Source organism: Python bivittatus, unplaced genomic scaffold (assembly GCF_059951505.1).
Source record: "Python bivittatus isolate LINGU-HERP-01145 unplaced genomic scaffold, Pbiv_v1 ctg000080_np1212, whole genome shotgun sequence".
Lineage (NCBI taxonomy): Eukaryota > Metazoa > Chordata > Lepidosauria > Squamata > Pythonidae > Python > Python bivittatus.
In genome coordinates, this window is record NW_028277035.1 from 29,606,841 (window position 1) to 29,628,704 (window position 21,864).

Here is a 21,864-nt window from a genome sequence, read left to right on the forward strand (position 1 = left end):
TCAGACAAAAAAATTACAATCAAACATAATAAGTAATGTAAAATAAGTAAAAAAAAAACATGGCAAGTAAAATGAGTGAGGGGTCTCACTCTCTTTCGCAGAAGGCCTGGGTGAAGAGCCAGGTCTTCACAGCTCTTCTAGACAATAGCAGAGTGGGGGAAACCTCATTCCAGAGAGCAGGCACTGCTACAAAGAAGGTGCGCTTCTGGGGTCCTGAGAGATGACAGTGTTTAATTAAAGGAACTTGGAGTGTTCCAACCTTGCAGGATCAAATTGATAAGGCAGATGTTATGGGGGACAGGCAGTCCCTCAAGTAACCAGGCCCTATGCTATGTAGGGCTTTAAAGTAACAACCAGTACCTTGAATTGCATCAGGAAGCAAATTGGCAATCAGTGCAGCTAGCAAAGCAGGGATGTTACATGGGCATACCGAGGCATGTCCATTACTGATCGTGCTGCCACATTCTGGACCAGTTAAACCTTCTGGGTGGTCCTCAAAGGCAGCCCCATGTATACACCCACAGCCACTCGGTCTTGGTAGGATTGAGTTGGAGATGGTTCCTTCCCATCCAAACTTATACAACCTCCAGGAATTGGGACAGAACCTTGACAGCCTCACTTGACTGGCCAGGATCGAAAGATACAGCTGAGTATCATCAGCATACTGATGATGCTGAACCCCAAACCCCAAACCGATGATGCAGATGACCCCACCCAGTGGTTTCATACAGATGTTGAAAAGGAGGGGAGAGAGAGTAGAACTCGGATGGATGGATGGATGGATGGATGGATGGATGGATGGATACTGCATTATTTTAAATGAATGATTCTTATTAATTTTTTCATTGTGACCTGTATTTTCTTTGTGCTCTTAGATAATGATAGTAATCAGTATGTATAGCAATTCTCACTGACAAATAAGTATTACAGTAATCATCCAGTAAAATCTATAAACTGGAATTCAGTATAAAATCATGACCAATACAGAATAAAATCCATTAGTAAAGTGCCCAGGAATAGTTATTTGTTCATTTAACACATTTATATATCTGCCCATGATAAAGCGGTTGACTTGTTGAACAACGTAATTTGAAAAAGGAGAAGGTGGGTTATACCAGGAATTAATTTTACTTGTTTTGCATCTGTATATTTCTTATGTTTGCTTGCATTTATCCTATTCTTCTCTATTGCTAGCCGTATTTTACAAATTGAATAATGAATGATATCTATTTTTCTCAAACTCTCCCTCCCTCTCAATATGATTGAACTGACTTTGGTGGAGAGATGCTGTCTTATAGATAATCGAGTACCAAGCCATAAAGGATTTTTATTTTTGTATGTATGTATGTATGTATGTATGCATGTATGTTTGTATGTATGTATTATAAAAGGTAGAGGGATGAGAGGAAAAAAAGGGAAGAAAATGTTGATTATATATAACATAGGATAGAGTTTGTTTTTTGGTGAATATCTGTGAAGAGAAATATTTATAAGATGCAATGTGCCGTACTACACTGCCAGGATCTCCCTTTATATGCAACATTTATAATAAAGGAATGTTGCCTTCCTTTCCACCTGATAATCTAGCTTTCAGATGGGTAATGAAGTATGTGTTTCTGTGTGTAATGAAAAAAAATCCTCATTTTGTATTTGTATTTAAGAATTGATTCTCAGACTGAAAAAGTTGAAAACTCTGGGAAAAATAAATATCCCTTTCCCAGACTAGGAAGTAGGGGTAGAAATTAAGATAACTCCTTTGCTATCAGTTCCACAATCCTTTTATGGTTGAAAATTCAAAGGGAGTTCAGATCTATTGTTACATGCACTTTCTGCTGTCAACTGCTGGTGTTTTAAAAAAAAGGTGTGGATATCTCCTTTGTTTTAAAGCTTCTTGCAACTTCTTGCTTGCATTCCAGAGTATTAACATGTAATAATGAATTTTGATATATAAAAGAAATAACCTGTCAGCCTCAGAAGTATTTTGAAAAGTCTTAAAAGTTTTTCCCACCTATTTTAATTCTACAGGAAATGATTCAAAGGTGGATGGTTTGGTAAATTTTGAGAAACTGAGAATGATTGCTAAAGAGATACGTCAGGTGGTCAGAATGACTTCTGCTAACATGGATCCTGCTGTAATGTTCAGACAAAGGTATGGAATTTGAAATAGAAACGTGTGGGATGTAAATAATTGTATGTTTGTATTTGTATATTTATTTTTTGTTTAATTTCATTGTTAACCATTATGAAAATGTGAATGGAAAGCAAACATGTGTTCTGTTAATTCTCAGTATGTGCATTAAGGTCTGAATGATTATATCGCTAGTAAATTGCAATGTATGAAATTTTAGATTCGGACTGTATCTTGCACAACTTAGAAAATAACCCAGCATGTCCAAGTTAAACCATTTTTTTCATTAAATATGTAACCCAGTACATTAAAAAAAATAGAACTGTTATGTCTAAAATTATGCTAAACAAAATAAATAGTTAATATTCATTACCTTTGAGATATAATTCAACTTTCTACATATGAACAATGAAAAAAAGACGAATTCTAGAAAACTATATGCAAGTTTAACTGGAGGCTCCTCTGCCTGTTGTCCTGTTCCCTAAACATGGTCTTTTAAAGCCCAACTCTTTTGTTTTATATGTTTCTGTGTTCACCATGTATTCTAACAAGTTTTGTCGCTGTATCCCATTGAAAGAATTGTTTCACTGGTTTGAGAAGTGTTTTTACCTGATTGAAATTTTCATTTATTTTTCCTGTCTACATTCTTTTCCTTTCTGATTCTCAACTGTGATTTCCCCCCCTTTGCTTTCTTTTTTAAATACATGCTTCATTGTATATGGCTCTTGCTTACAGGAAGAAGAGGTGGAGGAGTTTGGGGTAAGTGCAGAGATTAATGCAACTAAGACTTTAAGTGAAGTTATGCAATTTTTAACATTCTGCATCATCATTAATGCATGCATCTGAACAACAGCATGCATTTTATTAACCCTGCAATAGTATTTTCTAACTACTTCCAAATTTAAGATAAAACAGGTTTATGATAACAAATTGGAACCCATTCATTAATAAAATCAATATTATATGCAAATTATAGTGATTTTATTTATTTTAAAGTTCTTGAAATTAGCCCAACTTAAGCTCAAATAAAATGGTTTTATTGACAGCTGATTTATTCTGAGTGTTGGTTAAAGATTTAAAAAACACAGACCACACATTTACAAACATGTTAATGAATATCTAACACATGCCTGAATTTCAGAGAAATTCCATAGTTTAAGATTTCCTTGAAAAATAAGCTTGATTAATGCTTAGGAATGGAAAAGCAATGACTAAATGTTGTTACCATGAGACGTGCCAGGGATGATCTGTATTGAAGTTTTTTGAGAGATGCCCAATCCCCACAGATTAAGCCAAGTATTTTCAGAAGCCATGTATGGCTCTGGCATAAGAAGCTTCTGTGGAAGTTTAGTTAAAGCTAGTTCAACCATTGCCATTAGGGAAGTGAGGCTGCCAAAACACATAGGAATTCCAATTAGTCACCATAAATTCCTTTCCTAATGTATTTGCAAGAAGCACATCTGAAATGCTATTTCCATGTTTATGGCGTTCGGCAGTATTTATGAAATTCAGCCATGCTGCTTGCATGGAAAAGAGAATAAGCTCCAGTCTATTATGTGTGTGAATTTAGGGACTTTTCTTTCCATCTCTGTATAAAGTAACAGAAACATTACTTTATGTACTCCACATCTTGAAGGCATATTTAATGATGCAGTGACCAATTCACTTTAGTCCTTTTGCTATCCTGACGTAATAGTATGCAATGGATCCTGTTCTAGGACCATCTGGATGTACATCAAAGAGTCTTCAATCACTTACTTCTCACTAAAGCATAGCTTAGTGAGAACTTTCTTTAGATTATTTGTATTTTATAATACAGTACTTTGTGTTCCTTAAAGGGGAGGTAGAGGGTGTCACAGAGAATGAATAGTTATTTGTTCTTGATTGCCTAGAGTAGGAAAATGAAGGACAACATGCCATTTCCTTCAAGTATCAATGGTTACTTTGAAAGAATTAAGGAGCATGAGCTTAATAATATGATTGTTTTAAGAAAAGTATACTTGCCAATTTTCAGTGGGTGAGATGTTAAAATATATCCACAATGTATTTATAGCATATTTTAGATAAGACAGATTTATAATCTTGAATGTTATTGTTTGCATATTTTGCCTTTTCATCTTGTGGTTTGTGAAACTCTTTATGATAAATGAGTGCAACATTCTAAACCTGTTGCTCTTCTAATGTTAATAAACTAGCAATCAGATTTTATAACGTTACAATTTTGCATTTATTTAAACCCATTGCTCCATTGTGTGTATTAACTTTATTCAGTATTCCTTGTTATTTCAATATCCTTTCTTCCTTCCCATAGTTCAGATTCATACATCTTTACCTTTACAAAATCTTCTGTCATCTGTAGTTCAGCACAAGTATTTCAGAGGATATGCCATTGAAATACTGCAGTGCTGAAATAAATCTTTCCAAAGTTTGAAAATCTCTTTCATACACATTTTAAGATAAGATAATTTTGGTTGATGAATTTGCAATATATTTATATTTAATATTATGTTTTTAATTTTGAATTGTATAAACATATCAGAAAGTAATAATAACTATACTCCAAGGTGCATTTTGAGGCACATGGTAGACCTTACATGAGCATTATTATAAATTATAAATTATTATAAGAATCTTACCTGTCAAGAAGTCTGAGTACACCTGAAACTTCAATTACTTTTATCAAAAGGAACAAGAAACTTCTTTCTTATTTGATCTAATTTATATCATATCAGAAACTCATACTTTACAACCTGATATTTGCTCCTCTCCTTCCCTTGTTTTGCATTTTCTTCTCAGCTTTCCCCAGCTTTACTGTCTAGAAATCAATCATTTTTTAGTTTTACTTCCCTCCTTCTATTGCATTGTATGACAGAGATCCTAAATCCCTCTTCATTCCTATATTGTAATTTAGAGAACTTTGGCAACTTACCAGAACACTTATTACTCATTCTTTTTCTCTTGCTCTTGTCTTTAAGAAAAGGAGGAAAAACTTCAGATTCATCTTTTTCGGCCTCATTAGTGTGAAGTTTTCATATTTATGCCCTCTTTAAAATACATGTGTTTATAGTTTTTAATAACTGTTTATTTACCACCTTGGAATAGATGGCTTTATTTAATGTTAAACATATTTTTTTCAAACTCTTGCTAGAAAAATATGAAGAACATTAATTGTTTGCCATATAATTGGGGCATGTTGCCCTCTGCAAGTACTAGCAATTCCCTTTGCTGAATTTCAGGATCTTGTTGAAGAAGCTTCATGTTTTATAGTTGGGTTTCAAAAGATGTAGGGGTTGCTGGTAGAGAATCAGTGTTACCACAGCTCATACTGAGTACTACTAAAGTATTTAATATTAATTATATTGTTTAAACTGACCAAGGTTAAATCCCAGTTGTACTTTATAATAAAAAAGTAGAGGATTGGGAATTGTGAAAGTACATTTCTTTAAAAGTAATAAAGCTTGTTTATATCCAAAGGTGTCCAGATTATATTACAGATACAATGAGAATAGGTATTAATGTTGAAGACAAAGCCCTTTTAGGGACATAACATGCCTGTTTTTAAAACATTATGCTGTTTCTACAAGCACAGATCACAATCCATACATGTAGCTGAATGACTTTGTACTTACTTTCCCTCCAGCAGTTTCCCCCATTGAACTTCAACATAAAGTCTCCATTCAAAGCTTGACAATTGGCATAAAATAACAAAGAAAATTGTCCAGTAGCACACATAGGTCTTTCATACATAAATCTGTTCATCACAGCAAATATGCTTGTTCCTTTGAGAAACAGAGTAGTAAATTATAGCAATCCTCAGGAAAGTCTCAAATTAATCCTTCTTGACAGTAATACCATTCAATTTGTTCATAAAGATGTTAAAAATAGTGAACCTTTGTAACTGTTATGCAGAGTATTGTTACCAGCAACTGAATATAATGTAAAGAAGTTTCTCCTTGTTTTTGAGATTATGACATTTATAGTATATTGTCTTTTCAGTTTCTCAAGCTCAGAAAAAGAGTGGAAAGGAAATGTAATACAATAATCATTTTGCACTTACTTCAACCTCCTGGGCCAGATTACTTTAATATCACTGAATTTAGAAAAACTGAGAAATTCATCTCCCATTACAAACTTAACTCCATATTTAGATTTTCAGTTCAAGTCTAAAAGGACCCTAGCTTCATTCATTAGCAGGAACTTATATGGTATTTTGCCCAGTTTTTGTTTATTGCACACTTTATTTAATATTTTTTTTTCTGGGTGTATTAATTCTGTTACCAGTTTTGCAAGTTACTTTACAACAAATGTGTTAACACTCCATCTCTTTTTAACTTGACATCAGCATGCGCTTTTAATAGAAGAACATTTTGCTTCAGTGTTTGCTGCTTTGATTCCTCATAATCAAAGCAAAGTTAAAACACAGTGGCTGTCTTATTTTTCAGGTCACTGAGTCAGGGTAGCACAAATTCAAACATGTTGGATGTTCAAGGAGGTGCTCACAAAAAACGTGCTCGGCGCAGCTCCCTTTTAAATGCAAAAAAGTTGTATGAAGATGCTCAGATGGCCAGGAAAGTCAAACAGTACCTATCCAACCTCAACGTGGAAACAGATGAAGAAAAAATCCAGATAATGTCACTTCAGTGTGAGCCCACATACAGCACTTGTAAGTTTAAAAAAAAAAATAGTTTGGAAGAGTTGATGTTTGCACTAAATGAATATGAGGATCGTTTAAAACAGAATATTATAGAGAATTTTCTGAAAAGGCCTGATCTGTATTAGCATGTAATTATTTGAGTTTTGATTGAGTTTGCATAAAATTGAAAAAGTTCTTTTCTACTACTAATCTTTGTGTTTGCCAAAATTCTCTTAGTACATTGGACTTTTGCCAAGTTAGCACTTTGCAGAATTAAGGAATAATATGAATGCCAAGAAAAGGAAAGGATGAAATATCATCACAAAAGAACATTATTTATATCATTATAATGCAAAATAGGAAAATTAGATTTCTTATGAACATAGATTTAATATGTAAATAGTATTACAATCAGTAACAGGTTTCACTTTGACATTTAGAATGCATGCATGTATATTACAGTAATAATAAGCTTACATTTGGGTGATTAATTCCAAATTGTAGTTTTCAGTTTCTAGATAAAGAACTGCAGAAGTGCAAAAATGTTTGAGTGCACAATTGATATTTAATTTTGGAGATTACTTAGTTTTATGCAAATGACAGAGCATCAAGCATTACATGGTTACTATCCAGTTTGTTGGAAATACTGTTGGAAGTAACTTTGCTTGATGTTCTGCTGTTTGTATAAGGTTCAGTAAAGGATGAATATTTCATTGTAGTCATCCATTTATACTCTATATTTATCAGCAGCTTCTTCATAACTTGCACTAACATCAGTTCTTCAATCCACTTAGTACTTAGGGCTGTAATTTTATCTTTCCAGTGTTAAAGAATTAGTCCTTTAGCAATAAGAAGGGCATGGCATTGTTGTTGGTAGCACAGAATTCAATATGTTAGCACCTATATTATAATGAAAAATAAAATACAATAACTTGCTGTGAGTTAAGTATGCCACCTAGTGGAAATATGGATATACCTTTTGAGGAATGAGTATATGTCTTAATTTTGCATTCAGATCAAAAGACTGCATTTAAATTTAGTTATAGGTAGAGTGGACCTATAGCCCTCGGGGCTCCATTTAATCACAGTTGTGATATATTCCACTGATTTTGGGGGCACGACTCTTTGTATAACTGGATCCAGAAGTGCTATACTCAACATGTCATTTACTATTTCAATAGGCACCCATTTTAATATCTTAATTGTGATTCTTGGGTCTGTTAAAGAGACAATTATTCCTTTTCTTCACAATGTCAGTGACAAAAAATTTAAGTGAAAGACGAGGTACAAAAGCTTCAGAGATGTCTCCAATGCCACTGAGGTCTGTTGGCCAAACCACAAAAGCCCACTTACATCAGCAGAACAGAATGAGTCAAGTTCTTCAGGTTCCAGCAGTTAATCTGTACCCCATTCGGAAGAAAGGACCAGCAAAAGACCATGTCGCTTTTAGTGAGTGTTTTATCTACACTGTTCTCTTTAGGTGGCTTAAAAGTATAATAAAATATATATTAATAAAAACATTATATCGAAACATAACATAATATTCAGAAAAATTAACTTCTTTCAGAAAGTCTGACTAAAGTTGAATCTAGTCTTGCAATTTGGCAGTTTCACTCTCTGCACTTTTAATCTGCATTGTGTATAAGTATTTTCTGTCTTCTTTGACTTGAAATGTATCTGGGCTCTAGAAAAAGAGGTTTACAGATTATGTCCAGGATTAACTGTCAGATCACCGTGAGCCTTGATGGAGACTTTATTTTATGCTAGTAACCAACAGTTATTTCATCTGGCCAGTAAATATATAAAACTGTTTCTGAGCACATACATGCATGTCTTACCCTTTTGATTCATTATCATAGATTTAGGCAAATGGGCTAATACTGTATATGGTGATAATCCCATAAACCCAAATCTTCTGCATGTCTTTATTTAATAGTTTTTGAAAAAATGCAACCTGGAAGAGTTCTGAAAGCATTTTGTCTTTCAAAATCGGGTAAATCTAATTTGGACTTTTCTTCCTTTCCTGCAGTAGTGTCCCTTTTCATGTTATGGCTGCAGCTGGAAGAAAGCAAACAGTTCCCAGTTACATATAAAATTTGATTTGCAATTAAATTATACTGGGAATCATTTGAGAGGAATATGAGTAATATATTTCCAAACTATATTTCCAAAGTGCTGGGATAGTGCTGGGATAGCAAGTAGAGGGTATTATATATGGAGAGGAGAGAAAGTAGCACACAATACTGACCATTCCCAGAATGAGTTTAATAATGGTACAGCCAGTATCTTCCCATTCTTCAGTCTCCCAGTCAAATGGCAAATGCCATTCAGAACTGGACGCTTCCCTAAAGTCTACTTCGATATTTTCTGGCAGCCAAGGTTGCTTAATGTCATGCAACCTGAATGATGATGATGTTGTTTTTATTTGCATATGACTAGTATGTGGCTTTGTTGATAGCTGCTTGTAAGGTTTTTGCTTTGTCAAGCAACTCCTGGCCAGGAATTTTCGAGCATAGTGTCATCAAGAACAACTGCTTGGTTTCCACTTAGTTTAAGAGAAGGGAAGTGATATGAGGCAGGAAGAAGAATGGAGAAATGACTGACATGAGGCAATTGTATTTGGACAGAATTTTTCAAAAGTAACTTCCTTTCATAAGGCAAATTAAACTGCAACCAACCTTCTTATTTAACATGGTAAAAGATGCTCAGAATAAGGGGCATCAAATAGTTACAGAATAATTTAATTCTATTAACTGTTGCGTGTGGGGTGGAGGAGGTACCACTTTTGTGCCACTTTTTTCATGTAGAGATAATAGATGTTGAAGTACGGAGAGCTACATCACTACATCACAACATCACTATTTGGTTAACCCTTCTGAGGTCTGGATTTCTGTTGGTCAATTTTTTTTTCTTCAGTGTTTTTTTAAAAAAGGCCAAATTAAGTAAGATTCTTTTAATTACAACCCACTACATAAACTCTTAGTACTAAGAGTGAATATGACTCATTTATGTTATGTATCTTGCAATTCTGTAAATATATAAACGTTATCATATTTTACTGGGGGGGTTTTCCACAAAATTATGTCTTGATCAGATTAATTTGAAGATGAAAGGGCTCAAAAATGATTTCAGTTTGAGAATGTTCAATATCTTGGGAAAACAAAATAAAACAAAACAATTATTTGTAGGTATATTCCAGTCTGAATTATGAGCATAAACATTGTCTTGTTTTCTATTTCATTCATAGGTGCAGGTTCTCCTCAGAAGTCACTCAGTTTATCCGAAGAACCAAGTAGTAAAAAGCAGGGAGAAGATGACGTCTCTGTGGCATCATCATTGCATTCCAGTCCTCCTGCTTCTCCTCAGGAGTCTCCACGCAAAAGTAAGAGTGATCTCAGTCCTAATATTGCATCATAGTTTGTCTGGCTGGCTCTGTGTTCTTTTCTTCAGTACACTCAAGATATTTTAGGCATTCATAATGAGCCATATTTTAACTGTGGAAAACAAAATAAGCTTAATACATTCATGAAAAACCTGGTGTATATAAGTGTTTTAAAATACTGCACAGTATATTTTATGATTGAGCTTGGAGTTTAATGCCTTGGATAAATTCCTAATTACAGATACATTTGTTATTGATTGGAATATCTTTCTAATACTGCTATGTGTTCTTCTGCGTGCTTTAAAAAACGAATTCACTTCATAAAATCCAGAGAACTTTGTGTATATTTTTTCTTTGAGTAGTTGGCAAGTCTCATATCATTGGGACTGCCAAACTTTACTCCTGCTGGAATTCTTCTCTGTGAACATGTCTTTTGGTTTACTTTCTTATACTTCTAAGGTTATTATTTTGCCTCTGTTGGCTGATTGTATTTTTTTTACTTGTCCCTTAAAGGATTTTTCCCTTTAAGAATAGAATTGGTTTGCCAAAAATAGCCCCTGCTCTGGTTAGCATCTCATTACAGAACTAAAATTGGATGATCTATCCTTTAACTAGCGAAACATCCACAGCTTTGTCACTATTTATTTAACTTCAGGGTTGTATATCCATCTGTACTATATCCAAGTGTAACATTTTGTAAGTTAAAGAAAAGAAAAGCATTCATTTTATTGTCACTACGTGATTTGTTTTATGTGTTCTTTTCTTTGTAGTTAGTAACTCACAGAGGTCTGATACCTGCAGCCAGCTTAATCTGTCTGGTTCATCTTCCTCTCTTGCAAGTGAAACAAGCAACAAGAACAGTGGACACCGCAGCTATGGAATAGGTGGGGCTTATTTGCAAAAGAAAATCCAGCAGATGACTAGCAAGACAGCTGAAAGATCAGTCAGTATTGAAAAGAGAGGAAGTGAGGATGACAGAGGCAAGCCTGAGCCTCTGTGCAAACCCAGAAAAAGACTGGGGTCCCCCTTTGGAAGATTCAGGGAAAGGAGTATCTCCAGGGAAAGACCAGCTTTCACCTATCATGTGGAGCCAGCAGGCATGCAAGAGAGGGATAGAAGTGAGAAGCAACGGGACAGACCCAGAACTGTGGGGCATACAGGCAGCGGCCACGGAAACAATAGCTCATTGATGTGGTTGTGTCCACAGTTGAGACAGAAAAGAAGGAAGACAATATGACACATCATTCAGCTCATGGCATTGCTATGCACCTATTTTCACAGATGTTAAATATTTTCTGTTTATCATTCTCATTTTCCCCCCTTGATATGGAAATAGATATCAGTGTGATAAATAATTTTTCCTATATCTTGTTCATGTTGAATATTAATATAAATCTATTAGTAGAAGTGGGGAACATTTGCATCTCTTTAGGTGATTTAGAGAAAACCATGCCACAAATTCTGATGCTGTTCTCTGAGCACTGATTGTTCCAGCTATCTTCTAATTAACCAAGCTTAGCCCATCTTAAGTATCAGGTTATGACTTTACCACAGAGCTTGGTTGGCTCTGTGTATCAGGCAAAAAGTCAATAAATAATTCATGGGCTATATAAAATTCTGGTTTAAATAAGCTTCTACTGTCATTCTTTGTAGCCCTTAGTCAGTTATATGGCATTATATACAGTTCATTCATTTGTGCAAATAAGAGTGTGGTTGCTTTGTCACATAGTTGGTCATTTCTGTGAAGCAATTTTTATACACTTACAGGTCTATTGATGGAGATAGTTCATGCAGATTGCAGTTATATTAGTGAAACAAATAAAACAGTGCCGAAAAGATTTGCTATGCTGCTTGAAATATTTAAGGCCAAAGACATAGAATTTGAGTAGAGAATTCAGGTCTTGTTGCTTGATTGTGTCTATATTTATTTGGAAGGAAGTCCAAATGAAATCCACAGAATTTATTCTCAAAAAAGCATGCATGAGTTTGCATCAGTCATTTTTCATATTTTGTTTAGAAATCCCAGTTAGTTATAATATACAGATTCAAATTGTGCTTTGTAGTTAACTAAGGGGCAAATTTTAAATTTTAAGGCTTTAAAACTATAATTGCTATTGTAATGATAGTATAATGTTATACATAATGTTTATGTATAATTTATAATGCATAATTTAAACAGTTTGGAGATTAGAAAAGTAATTTGACTTTTAAATAATAGTTTTGCATGATCTATGTAATCAGATCATTTTATTTCACATCCCAAATATGATTTTAATAGGTACATAAAACAGTTTGTTATATAGGTAGATATTAAACTGTATATTGGCATAACAACTGAATAACTACTATAAATATATTTACTTACTTTTAAGTAATCAGTTACTCTCACTTGATAAAATAGCTCAATCATGATTAATTAATGTTCTACTTCCCAATGGTGAAAATTCTTACAAGTTAGTAGATTTTGTTATTTGGTTCTAATAATTTAATTTAATTTTTGAGATTATCATAGCATTGTATAGATTCATTAAGTCTTTCAGAGACAGCAGATGAGATATAAATGTATATTGCCTCAGTAGTGGTAGCATATAGCTGAGCATGGTTGATCTCAGCTGTTGAGCAAAGTTGGCCCTGGTTAATACTTGGATGGGATTCAGAGGACTGTCGGTTGGACTTGGAAATTGAAAATGCAGCTTAGAAGAATATAGTAGCAAATGACCTCTTTAATACTGCCAAGAAAACTGCATGAATTTAGTCATCAGGCGTTGAGATTGACTTAAGGACGCATTAACTTTTTAATGGGGAAACAAATATCATTTATGAACATCAGAAGCACAATTGATAATTGATTTTATCCCTTCTGTAAACCACCCAGAGTCGGTTTTAACAAGATGGGTGGTGACAAATTTGATACTTTTCTCATATATACACACACACACACACACGCAAGGGAAGGAAGAGTTTATCTTAGTGATCACTCCCACTTAACCTACAAATTCATTCTGTACCCCAAGTTTAAAAAGAAACTTGTGAATGTAGGAGAAGAATATTTGACAGCCTTCCCCTCCCCATTGCTGTCCCACAAATTTTGGTCAGGTTGGTAGGAGTTCCATGAGGTGCAGTTGTAACATATCTGAAGAATGTTGGGTTGGGGAAGGTTGTTATAAGGCATAAGGGAGAAATAATGTACATGTTGTAGTGGATTTTTTTCTACAATCTTCAAGCCTGCAAGATGCTTTTAAAACTTAGCACTGTTAATTAGGAGAAACCACTGTGAGAGATGCTGTGTATACATTTTCCTTCATCATATTCAATTAATAAGCTAATGTCTTTTCATTTCATTCTAAACCGGGAATAGCAATATTTTATAGGATATACATATATACACTCAAGTACAGAAGCAAAGAAGAAGCGAACTTACTATAAGAAACATAAAATATTCTTAGACATTAGGAGAGCAGTCTGTTAACTTCATATTCTAGATTGCTTCTCGGTAAGCAGAATCACTGAAGAGGAAAATATTGTGAAAGGGAAGAGAAAGAGAGTGGTAAGGAATATATTACTAGGTATCCTGATCCTCTGAATGGATGATGAGGTCTTGCTTGAATGCAGCTGGTAAACAATAGTTTGGAATGGCAACATTTCCTGCTGGTGTGTCTGGAGGTGGGCACAGAAGTTCACAGCAGATCCAGGAGAGACTAGTGGTTTTAGTTGCCCAACAATAGGAGGAAAGAGCATTAAATAATCCTTCTGACCTTGTTGCATTTCACCTACTTTTCTGATTTAAAAAACAAAAGACATTCAAAACTCCATATTATGCTCAGTTTGACTCTTATATTCTATACCTTCAGGGTCTGTTAAACTATTGCTCTTACATCAGCTAAAGACAAAAATATAAATGTGATGTATGTAGTGTGAAATTTTCCTTAAATACTGAATCGGGTTCCAACTGTAATCTCAAATAAGAGATTGACTTCCACCTGAGACTCAGTTTAAGTAATTGAGAAATGGAATATAAACGTTGAAACTCCTATGTTCTGGTCTAGATCTTAGCTTTAAAAAGATCACCTTGACAGTTAATGCAACTTAAATTTGTAGGAATCCTACACTGTAGTATACTGTGTGTCAGCTATAAGGTTGTTATGGAATGACAATTGATGTTCATATTTTTAAAACTGTATTGGCAGGTAAAGGAAAATCTTTAATATCAGCATGTTAACGTTCACAAAAATTAACTGTTTTTGCCAGGGTATATATTCCTAGAGGAATGCTAGAAATAGACAAAGGTAGCTCATATCTCACTCTCCAATTATTTTTAACTAACCTTGCTGAAAAAGTAGACATTCAAATGAACTTTAGTCACTTTCTATATTCGTATAGTTTTTCCTTATGTGCATGTATATTATATTCCTTTCTTGTCCTCTGTAATTGTCAGTTCAGACTGGTAGACTGAATACTCCAAAATTACCTGCATAAATGCAGTTTTCCCAGGCCTAGGCAGCTTACTGACAGCTGGAATGGTAGAGAAGTACTTCAGCACCGGAGCTTAAAATGTTTCTTCTTTCTGGTTGCTCCACTTTATGTCATTTTGAAGATTCCCCAGCAACATTTTAAATTATTATTGAATGTTATCGCCTGCTTAATCATTGAAAATAGTAGGAAAACAAAATGATTGATTAAAATATTGATGACCTTTTTTTTCCTGTTGCCTAAAATTCAAAAGTTTTTCCTTTACATTTTTCTTTTGCTGGACAATTAATAATAAGAAACCCTTGTTGTTGTATTATAAATCACCCAAAGACCTAGTAGAAGATCTCAGTCTATTCTAACAAAGCCTAAGTTAAATATAACCATCTTCATAGTGGAAAAAGAGATGAGATGGTTACAGACAGTTTGTCACAAATGGGATGATAGACTTCCAACAATCTCACTATATTCTAAATGAGAAACAAAATTAAAATTCTATATAATTCCCCATTTCCTTAAATATCCAGTCTTGAAACAGAAAACAAAGACAATCTCCCAGCACATTTACTGTGTTTGCAGATATGGTAAAACAAAATTTGCAGAGAATTCAGGCTGTACTCGCACAGCTAAACCAGTATGTCGCTATTTAGCATGTTGGTTAAACAGAAGTAATTCAGAAGGTACAGAATGTAACTGCACAGAGAGAATTGCTTCTTTGGGAGGAAGTGTTCAAACAACAGAAAAAGCACATGCGCTTGACTCTGCTGAGTATGCAGCTGGCCCATTGCTTTTGATTTGATTAGCTACCGTATCCTTTACTTGATCAACTGGAGAACAAGTTTCCTTCGGGTATGTCTAGCTTTTGAAGAAGTTGTACTTGCTGCACTTGAAAGTTCTTCCTAGTTGGTTTAGCACATACATCAACTTTGAAACAGACAGGTGAAAGAAGGCAGTTTTTGTCCCCTAACGTTAAAAGGGATTCATGAAGGAATTATTCCATTCTGTTGTATTTTATTGTTTTCCATTGAGCAAAAGGAAGTATCAGAAAACAAAGGATGAAAACTCTTGTAAGGAAAGTAAGAAGAGAGGTAAAACGGTGAAAAGCAATTTCTCAAACAAAATCGTATTTTGTTCAATAGTGATGTGGTAAATAATGTGTACATTGTCTCTAAATATTATCTTCTCATGTAATGTTTAGGCTATGCCCTGATCCCGTCTGCCAAATCTGAGAATTTTTCCGACTCCAGTCATAGTGAGATCTCTTCGCGGTCCAGCATTGTCAGCAACTGTTCTGCTGACTCCATGTCTGCAGCCCTTCAAGATGAGAGGTGTCTGCCTCAGACAATGGTGATGGATGCAGTTGGGGCAGTAGAAAGGAGAGAGCCCTTTCAACCACCTGAATACAACCAGTCTTGCCCTGGGTAAGAATCATTCCTTTCTTCGGTATAGTTATTGATATCCTATCTTTCAGGACAAAAGAAGCAGTTCATAAGCTGTTTGAACAATTGTACATTTGAAAAACCCACAACAGATATTTAGGATAAATTAGCAAACCTCTAGGGTCTCTCCCATGGACTGTGGGAGGAGGGTGAGAGAAGGTCCAGCTGAATCAGCTTCTGGGGTGGTCTTCTCCTGTCCTACTCATCTCTCCTTGGGGATTCTTCCTAGTGGGCAGCTGATAGGAAGGCGGGAGAATCCAGGCTTCTGAGACACTCTTTGCCTGCCTCCTTCCCTCTTCAGAGATCCTTCCCACAGGGCAGGTGGTGATAATTGACTGGTGCACAATATCATTGAGATGTTACATTCAAGCCATTTACTGCTTGTGGTGTCATCACACTCAAGGGGATTATTAGCCTGCTCAAAAGCCATTAGCACTTTACAGAAGGGCAAGGCATAGCCTCTGCTGAAAGGGTCTCTGGTTTAGAACTCTCTCTATATTGGTGAAGCTTACGCTGGCGGGCTAATGTAGGTGGAAGAAAATGCATTAAAGTGAGATTTAAACTGACTCCCTCTGGTATAGCGTGTTCAAATGTGTTAAAAAGACAAATGTGTTTTTGTTTAATATACAACATGATATGGTGTTGGCAACAGCCATTTAATAGCTCTGCCAAGCAAGGAGGAAATGCATTTCCAGGCATATGTCTGTGATATGTAGTCACCCTTCTGGTTACTTCTGTTATGACTGCTGCCAGCAGAAGGCTGAACAATGCAGTGATTTTAAAAGCCTACAGTATTTTTGGTGGCCCTGGTCTCTCTTGAAACAAAATCCTAGGCCCATGCAATTAACATTCTTTGAAGCATGGGATAACCCTGACTTTAATTTTTTATATTGCTCTCCTGACAGGTATGCATAGGTGTTGCCACTCGCTGATTTGAAGCACATTTATTCTGTTTTGGCCAACCTAAAAAAACCCATTTAAGATATTCAAATCTTCTGCAACTTTCCATGAGCAATGCAAAGCGTCTTAAGCACTATACAGTAGCATTGGTTGCAGTTTGGTGCTATTCTGAAGCCTATAACTCCCTTGAGCTCCTAGGGGAAAGACTAGGTAGTCATCTGATGGAGAAACAAACAACACATAAACAATATAAAGCATAAACCAAAGTAATCCATCTCACTTTTTTTCTCCATAGACACTTTTGTTGGACTGGGGCAGGGTGTGTGTCTGTGCTCATTTTCTTCAGGATTACTATTTGTTTGTAGTACCAACAAACCTTGCTTCAGCATTTCCACTGATAACTTTCTCTGCCTGTGGCAAGGAAAATAAGCATCCTGATGAAGTGTTTAACCCTAATGAAGTGTTTAGTACCAGCTCGCTTCTAAGGCATCTTTTAAGTACAAAGATGAGTTTAGAAATATGTTGATATTTCTGTTATTTACAAACAGGAACATACGAATGTTACTGGTCAGTTCTCACTGGAAAAAGCTGTTTTTTAAAAAAAGAACTGAAAAGATAAAAACCTTTATTTGCATTACTTTTGCTGAGTTTGGGAAGACATGGCAGAAATGGGCAATTTACTTATCTAGAAGAAAATAATAGTTCAGATATCTTGTATAGATATACCTGGACAAGCAGTGATTAAGACTATTGTCACATTCAGTTAGCATTTTTAAAATGTTGAAGGAAGCGCCAAATGTATTTTCTTGCTATTTTGAATTACAAAGCAAATAAACATTTTTCAGGCTTCCTTTAACATGGGTGCTGTCCCTACTGACTTGCTTGCCTGTTCTTTTCATCCGGATTTTTATTTTCCTTCTAATTTGTGCTGTCTTCAGTTTAAGTTGGCCCCTGCCTAGACCTCCAGCGATCCGAGGGCTGCCTGTCCCATCTTCCATGAGCACCGAGGAGATTTCTCATGAGCACCTCACAATAGAAGCAGCAGATAGTGGCCGTGGAAGCTGGACCTCTTGTTCAAGTAACTCTCATGATAATTTTCAAAACATCCAGAACCAGAAGGGGTGGGACCTCTTAAACTCTTACCGCCATGCTCATTTAGAAAGAGCCATTGCTGAAGTGGAGCCATCCAGCTGCTGTCCCGAGGAGACTCATTTGCAGACACCCAGCCACTCAGACGGTAGTCAGCAACCCAAAACTGGCATGAACTTTGACCAGTCTCGGCAAAGCTGGGCTTCATCTAGTTCCCTGTCAGACATGCACGAAACAAACTATGGGACCATAAAACGAAGAGGACTGGACAGCTTCACAACAGAGCAAGCTGAGGCTTTGGATGCTAAAACAAGCAGCGAAGCAACTTACAAAACTGTCACTTCAAGTACAGAGCATGGCCTCATAGGTAAGCCTGATGAAAAGCCAGTGGATGTTTCCACAGCTGTTGTGTATTATGTGGCTGACTTCAGCAGCCCTCATGCCCAGTTTGCATGCAGAAAGTTCTGTCTTGTACACATGTCTTCAACTAGCTCAAGTCCTCTGCTGGAGTGTCTCCAGATCTCCTTGGGAGAAGGGTGGGATTTAAAATAATAGGCAGCGTGTTTGATTGGCTTGCAGGGAAGAGAGAGAGCTTCTGAATGCTAAGAAGTAGGTTCCTTGGGGATTTCTGTATTTCTCTTGCAGTTCTTTTGTTAAGAATTTGGTTTTTTGACCACTGGCTATCACCAGCCTGGGGAGAAAATTTGTGATGAGTAAATCCAGTTGAGAGATTTCCCCCTTCCCCCCCAGCAATTTGGCAGTGCATGTATTTTCCCCTTGCCTCCAAGACAGGAAGGAAATCATCTTCATGTATCATTTCCCAAGCTTGTCATATTGGCCATCAATCAAACATCTATTATTGTAGGAAACAACTACTTTGAAAAGAAACAGACTTCATGCCAAATTCCAATTTTTGTTTGGAGGTGAAAGATATGACATAAACTGTCCTCTTGTGCAGTTTGTAGCATTGCTTTCAGATAAAGGAATGCTTAAATGATTATTCTTGTATTGAATCAAAATGTTGTCCTTGGATATTAATGTAGAATAGATTATCTGTAGCGTAGACATTAAAAGATTAATTATGGCACAGGCATACCATGTATTTACTTTTTCTTTTTGTAGATTAAGAAAGCACAGTACTATTACATGTATGTAAGAATTGCAGCCCTTTCTTAAAGTGTGTGGGGTCGGGTATGGGACCCTACCCTACAATTAAACATTTTTTCCCAATGTCAATAATTTCAGATATAACTTTGGCGAGAATTGTTTTAATATATAAAGAATTTAGGAATTTCTTGTCCCTACCCTATTGTCACTAGTATGAATGCTAGTTCTAGAAGGTGACAAGTCTTCTGCAGTCACATAAGTCATGTGCATATATCATGGTAGAAGATATGAAGGCAATATTTTATGGCATTAGAAAGCCAGTCTGGAGAGGTTGATTCCAAGTTTTTTCCATGCTCTCTTCCTGATGTAACAGGAAGAAGGCATGGAAAGCAGCAATTGATTGTGCTCAGTGCTTAAGAGAAGAGTGTGTTTTTCAGTGACCAGTGGTTTCTGTTCCTAGATGCTGTCTTTGCACCTATATTTATTTCAGATTTCAACTCCTGTTTAATCGAATCATATGCTGCATAGCACCATTCCATTGTACCAATGTGTATCTTGCATATACTGTGAGAAAAGCTATGTTTGCCTAACTTACTCAGCTACCCATCCATCCGCTATAGTTCACTCTGCCAACATCTATACCAGAAGCGTTTTCATATCCTACCAGCAACATCTTAATAATAATCTGAGCTGGGTATGAAAGACGTAGCTATGGGGAAAACAATTTAGATATTTCAAAAATCTTTATCTAAACTTTCTGTTCGTAGAAAGTTTAGGATCCATCCCCTGGAACCTATTGCCTTTCTTTAAAGTACGTTTGAAGCATATCTCACTGAACAGACCTATCTAGGCAGTTTGTCACTCGTATTCTTCTTCCAACAGTTTCCATATTTGACTGTTTTTGCACCCCTCATCTCTCAGGTCTCCTTCTTGACAATATAAGGGTCACTCAGTTTTGGCAATGTAGATCCACAATCTTCTGGAAATAGAAGAGACAGAATGATAGCATCCATTAAAGGATACAGTAAAGGAAACAGAAGACTAAAAGTATTGAAAAATTGAGAAATGCTGTTCTAGCAACTGAATTGTTTATCCTTTCTTCCATGCATCCCAGTTTGTTGATTATATTTTTAAAAAATTCTGTCCTGGTTTCCACTGGTGAAGAGTTCCAAATTTCTCAGCGCCAATGTAAATGGAATTCTAATATTACGTTAATTAAAGAAAATTTTTAAAAATTGAAATTAAGAAAAATTAATTAACTAAAGTAATTCGATTATTATTTTTTTTTAAAATAAAGGCAGGAATACCAACCTTTTAGCAAAACCGGGGGGGGGGGGGCGCCAATTTGGTATAGTGGTTAAGGTGCTGGCCTAGAAACCAGGAGACCGTGAGTTCTAGTCCTTCCTTAGGCACAGACGCCTGGTTGGGTGACCTTGGGCCAGTCACTCTTGCTCAGCGCAACCCACCTCACAGGGTTGTCGCTGTGAGGAAAATGGGAGGCAGGAGTATTAAGTATGTTTGCTGCCTTGAGTTGACCAAAATATATTTTAAAAAGGCAGGGTAACATTATAGCAATAACAATAATACGTATGGCCAAGAGGTAGAGTGAAACCCAATTCATAAACAATTTGCTTGTACTTTCTTATCCAAAAGCAAGAGGCCATCCATTAACATTTCATTCTTAAAATCAAAACTAACATTGCTGAAAGTTTGTGCAGGATTATAACTGATCTACATAAATCCAATATTGTCTAACCAGTCAAACTTACTCTTTCGCAGCTCTGACTAGTCTAACATATTCTTGCCTTACTAATTGTAACAGCTGTCTGTTTTTCATGTTTTCATAAGGATGCAATATTAAGCAACACTTTAAAAAGAATTATTCAGAATCATAGTGCAGCTGAGAATTAGAACATCACATGCAATCAACCCCTTTCTATTTAACCAAAATACCTATTTGTAATTGAATTTTACTGTTTACTTTTATAAACCAAAGGGGCTTACTGCATTCCATTAAAATAACAATTGTTTGAGTAAGATGAAGCCTGTCATTTGGCAGTCGGTTTTTTGACAATTTCCAGAAACCAGCTATTTTAGAATTGAAGCAGCTGCAAATGGCATTTCTGGACACAGTAAATAAACCTGGTCTAGAACTTCCAGGGGCTTTAGCAATGCACCCAGATTTCTCACTGTCTCTATATAGATAATTTGTGGTCTGTAGATATGACTGGGTGTGTAGCAGGACCTACCATAACATTTCAGTGTCCTTTTTTGCTCTCCCTGCCCCTCTAATAGATTCTTCAAGGTTTCAAACTGTATTTGTTGCCCTTGGTATATGGATTTGTAGTAGACAGTCAGGAATGACTGACAATGATTTAATATTGGAATATACATAGAAAATCCTGTCACAGCTATGGAAGTGTTTCAGAGTTCAAAAATGGCCTTTCGGTGATGATGCAAACCCAGTGATCTCTTATCCCCACTCCTGTATCGAGTCACATTTCTGCCTCAGAGATCAGTCCTTCCTCCTTGTCTTCGAAGTATTTTAGGGCCACTGAGTTACCTTTCCAAAGAATGCAAGATTGCAGATCTAAATGTTTAAGAAAGATCGCAATCAGGGGCGTCAAAAAAAGTCAATCTGGTGGGTGGGAACTTGCAGTTGCAACCCTGCTCCTTTTTAATGTGCATTGCACATGTGGATGTCTCTCACAGTGAGAAT

At 35.9% G+C, this 21,864-nt stretch overlaps 1 protein-coding gene across 6 annotated transcripts in view; it reads left to right on the forward strand.

Moving 5' to 3' along the window:
* RAPGEF6 (Rap guanine nucleotide exchange factor 6) overlaps window positions 1–21,864 on the forward strand; it is a 163,861-nt gene that overhangs the window by 132,690 nt on the left and 9,307 nt on the right. For 5 of the 6 annotated variants that reach the window (XM_025168498.2, XM_088133741.1, XM_007420950.3 and 2 more), the window contains 8 exons: window positions 2,026–2,149; window positions 2,864–2,887; window positions 6,571–6,791; window positions 8,019–8,210; window positions 10,009–10,143; window positions 10,914–11,027; window positions 15,809–16,031; window positions 17,888–18,405. In XM_025168498.2, the coding sequence (XP_025024266.1) occupies window positions 2,026–2,149; window positions 2,864–2,887; window positions 6,571–6,791; window positions 8,019–8,210; window positions 10,009–10,143; window positions 10,914–11,027; window positions 15,809–16,031; window positions 17,888–18,405 (1,551 nt within the window). The remainder of the gene's footprint in view (window positions 1–2,025; window positions 2,150–2,863; window positions 2,888–6,570; window positions 6,792–8,018; window positions 8,211–10,008; window positions 10,144–10,913; window positions 11,028–15,808; window positions 16,032–17,887; window positions 18,406–21,864) is intronic. The other variant, XM_007420951.3, reaches the window with a different exon arrangement.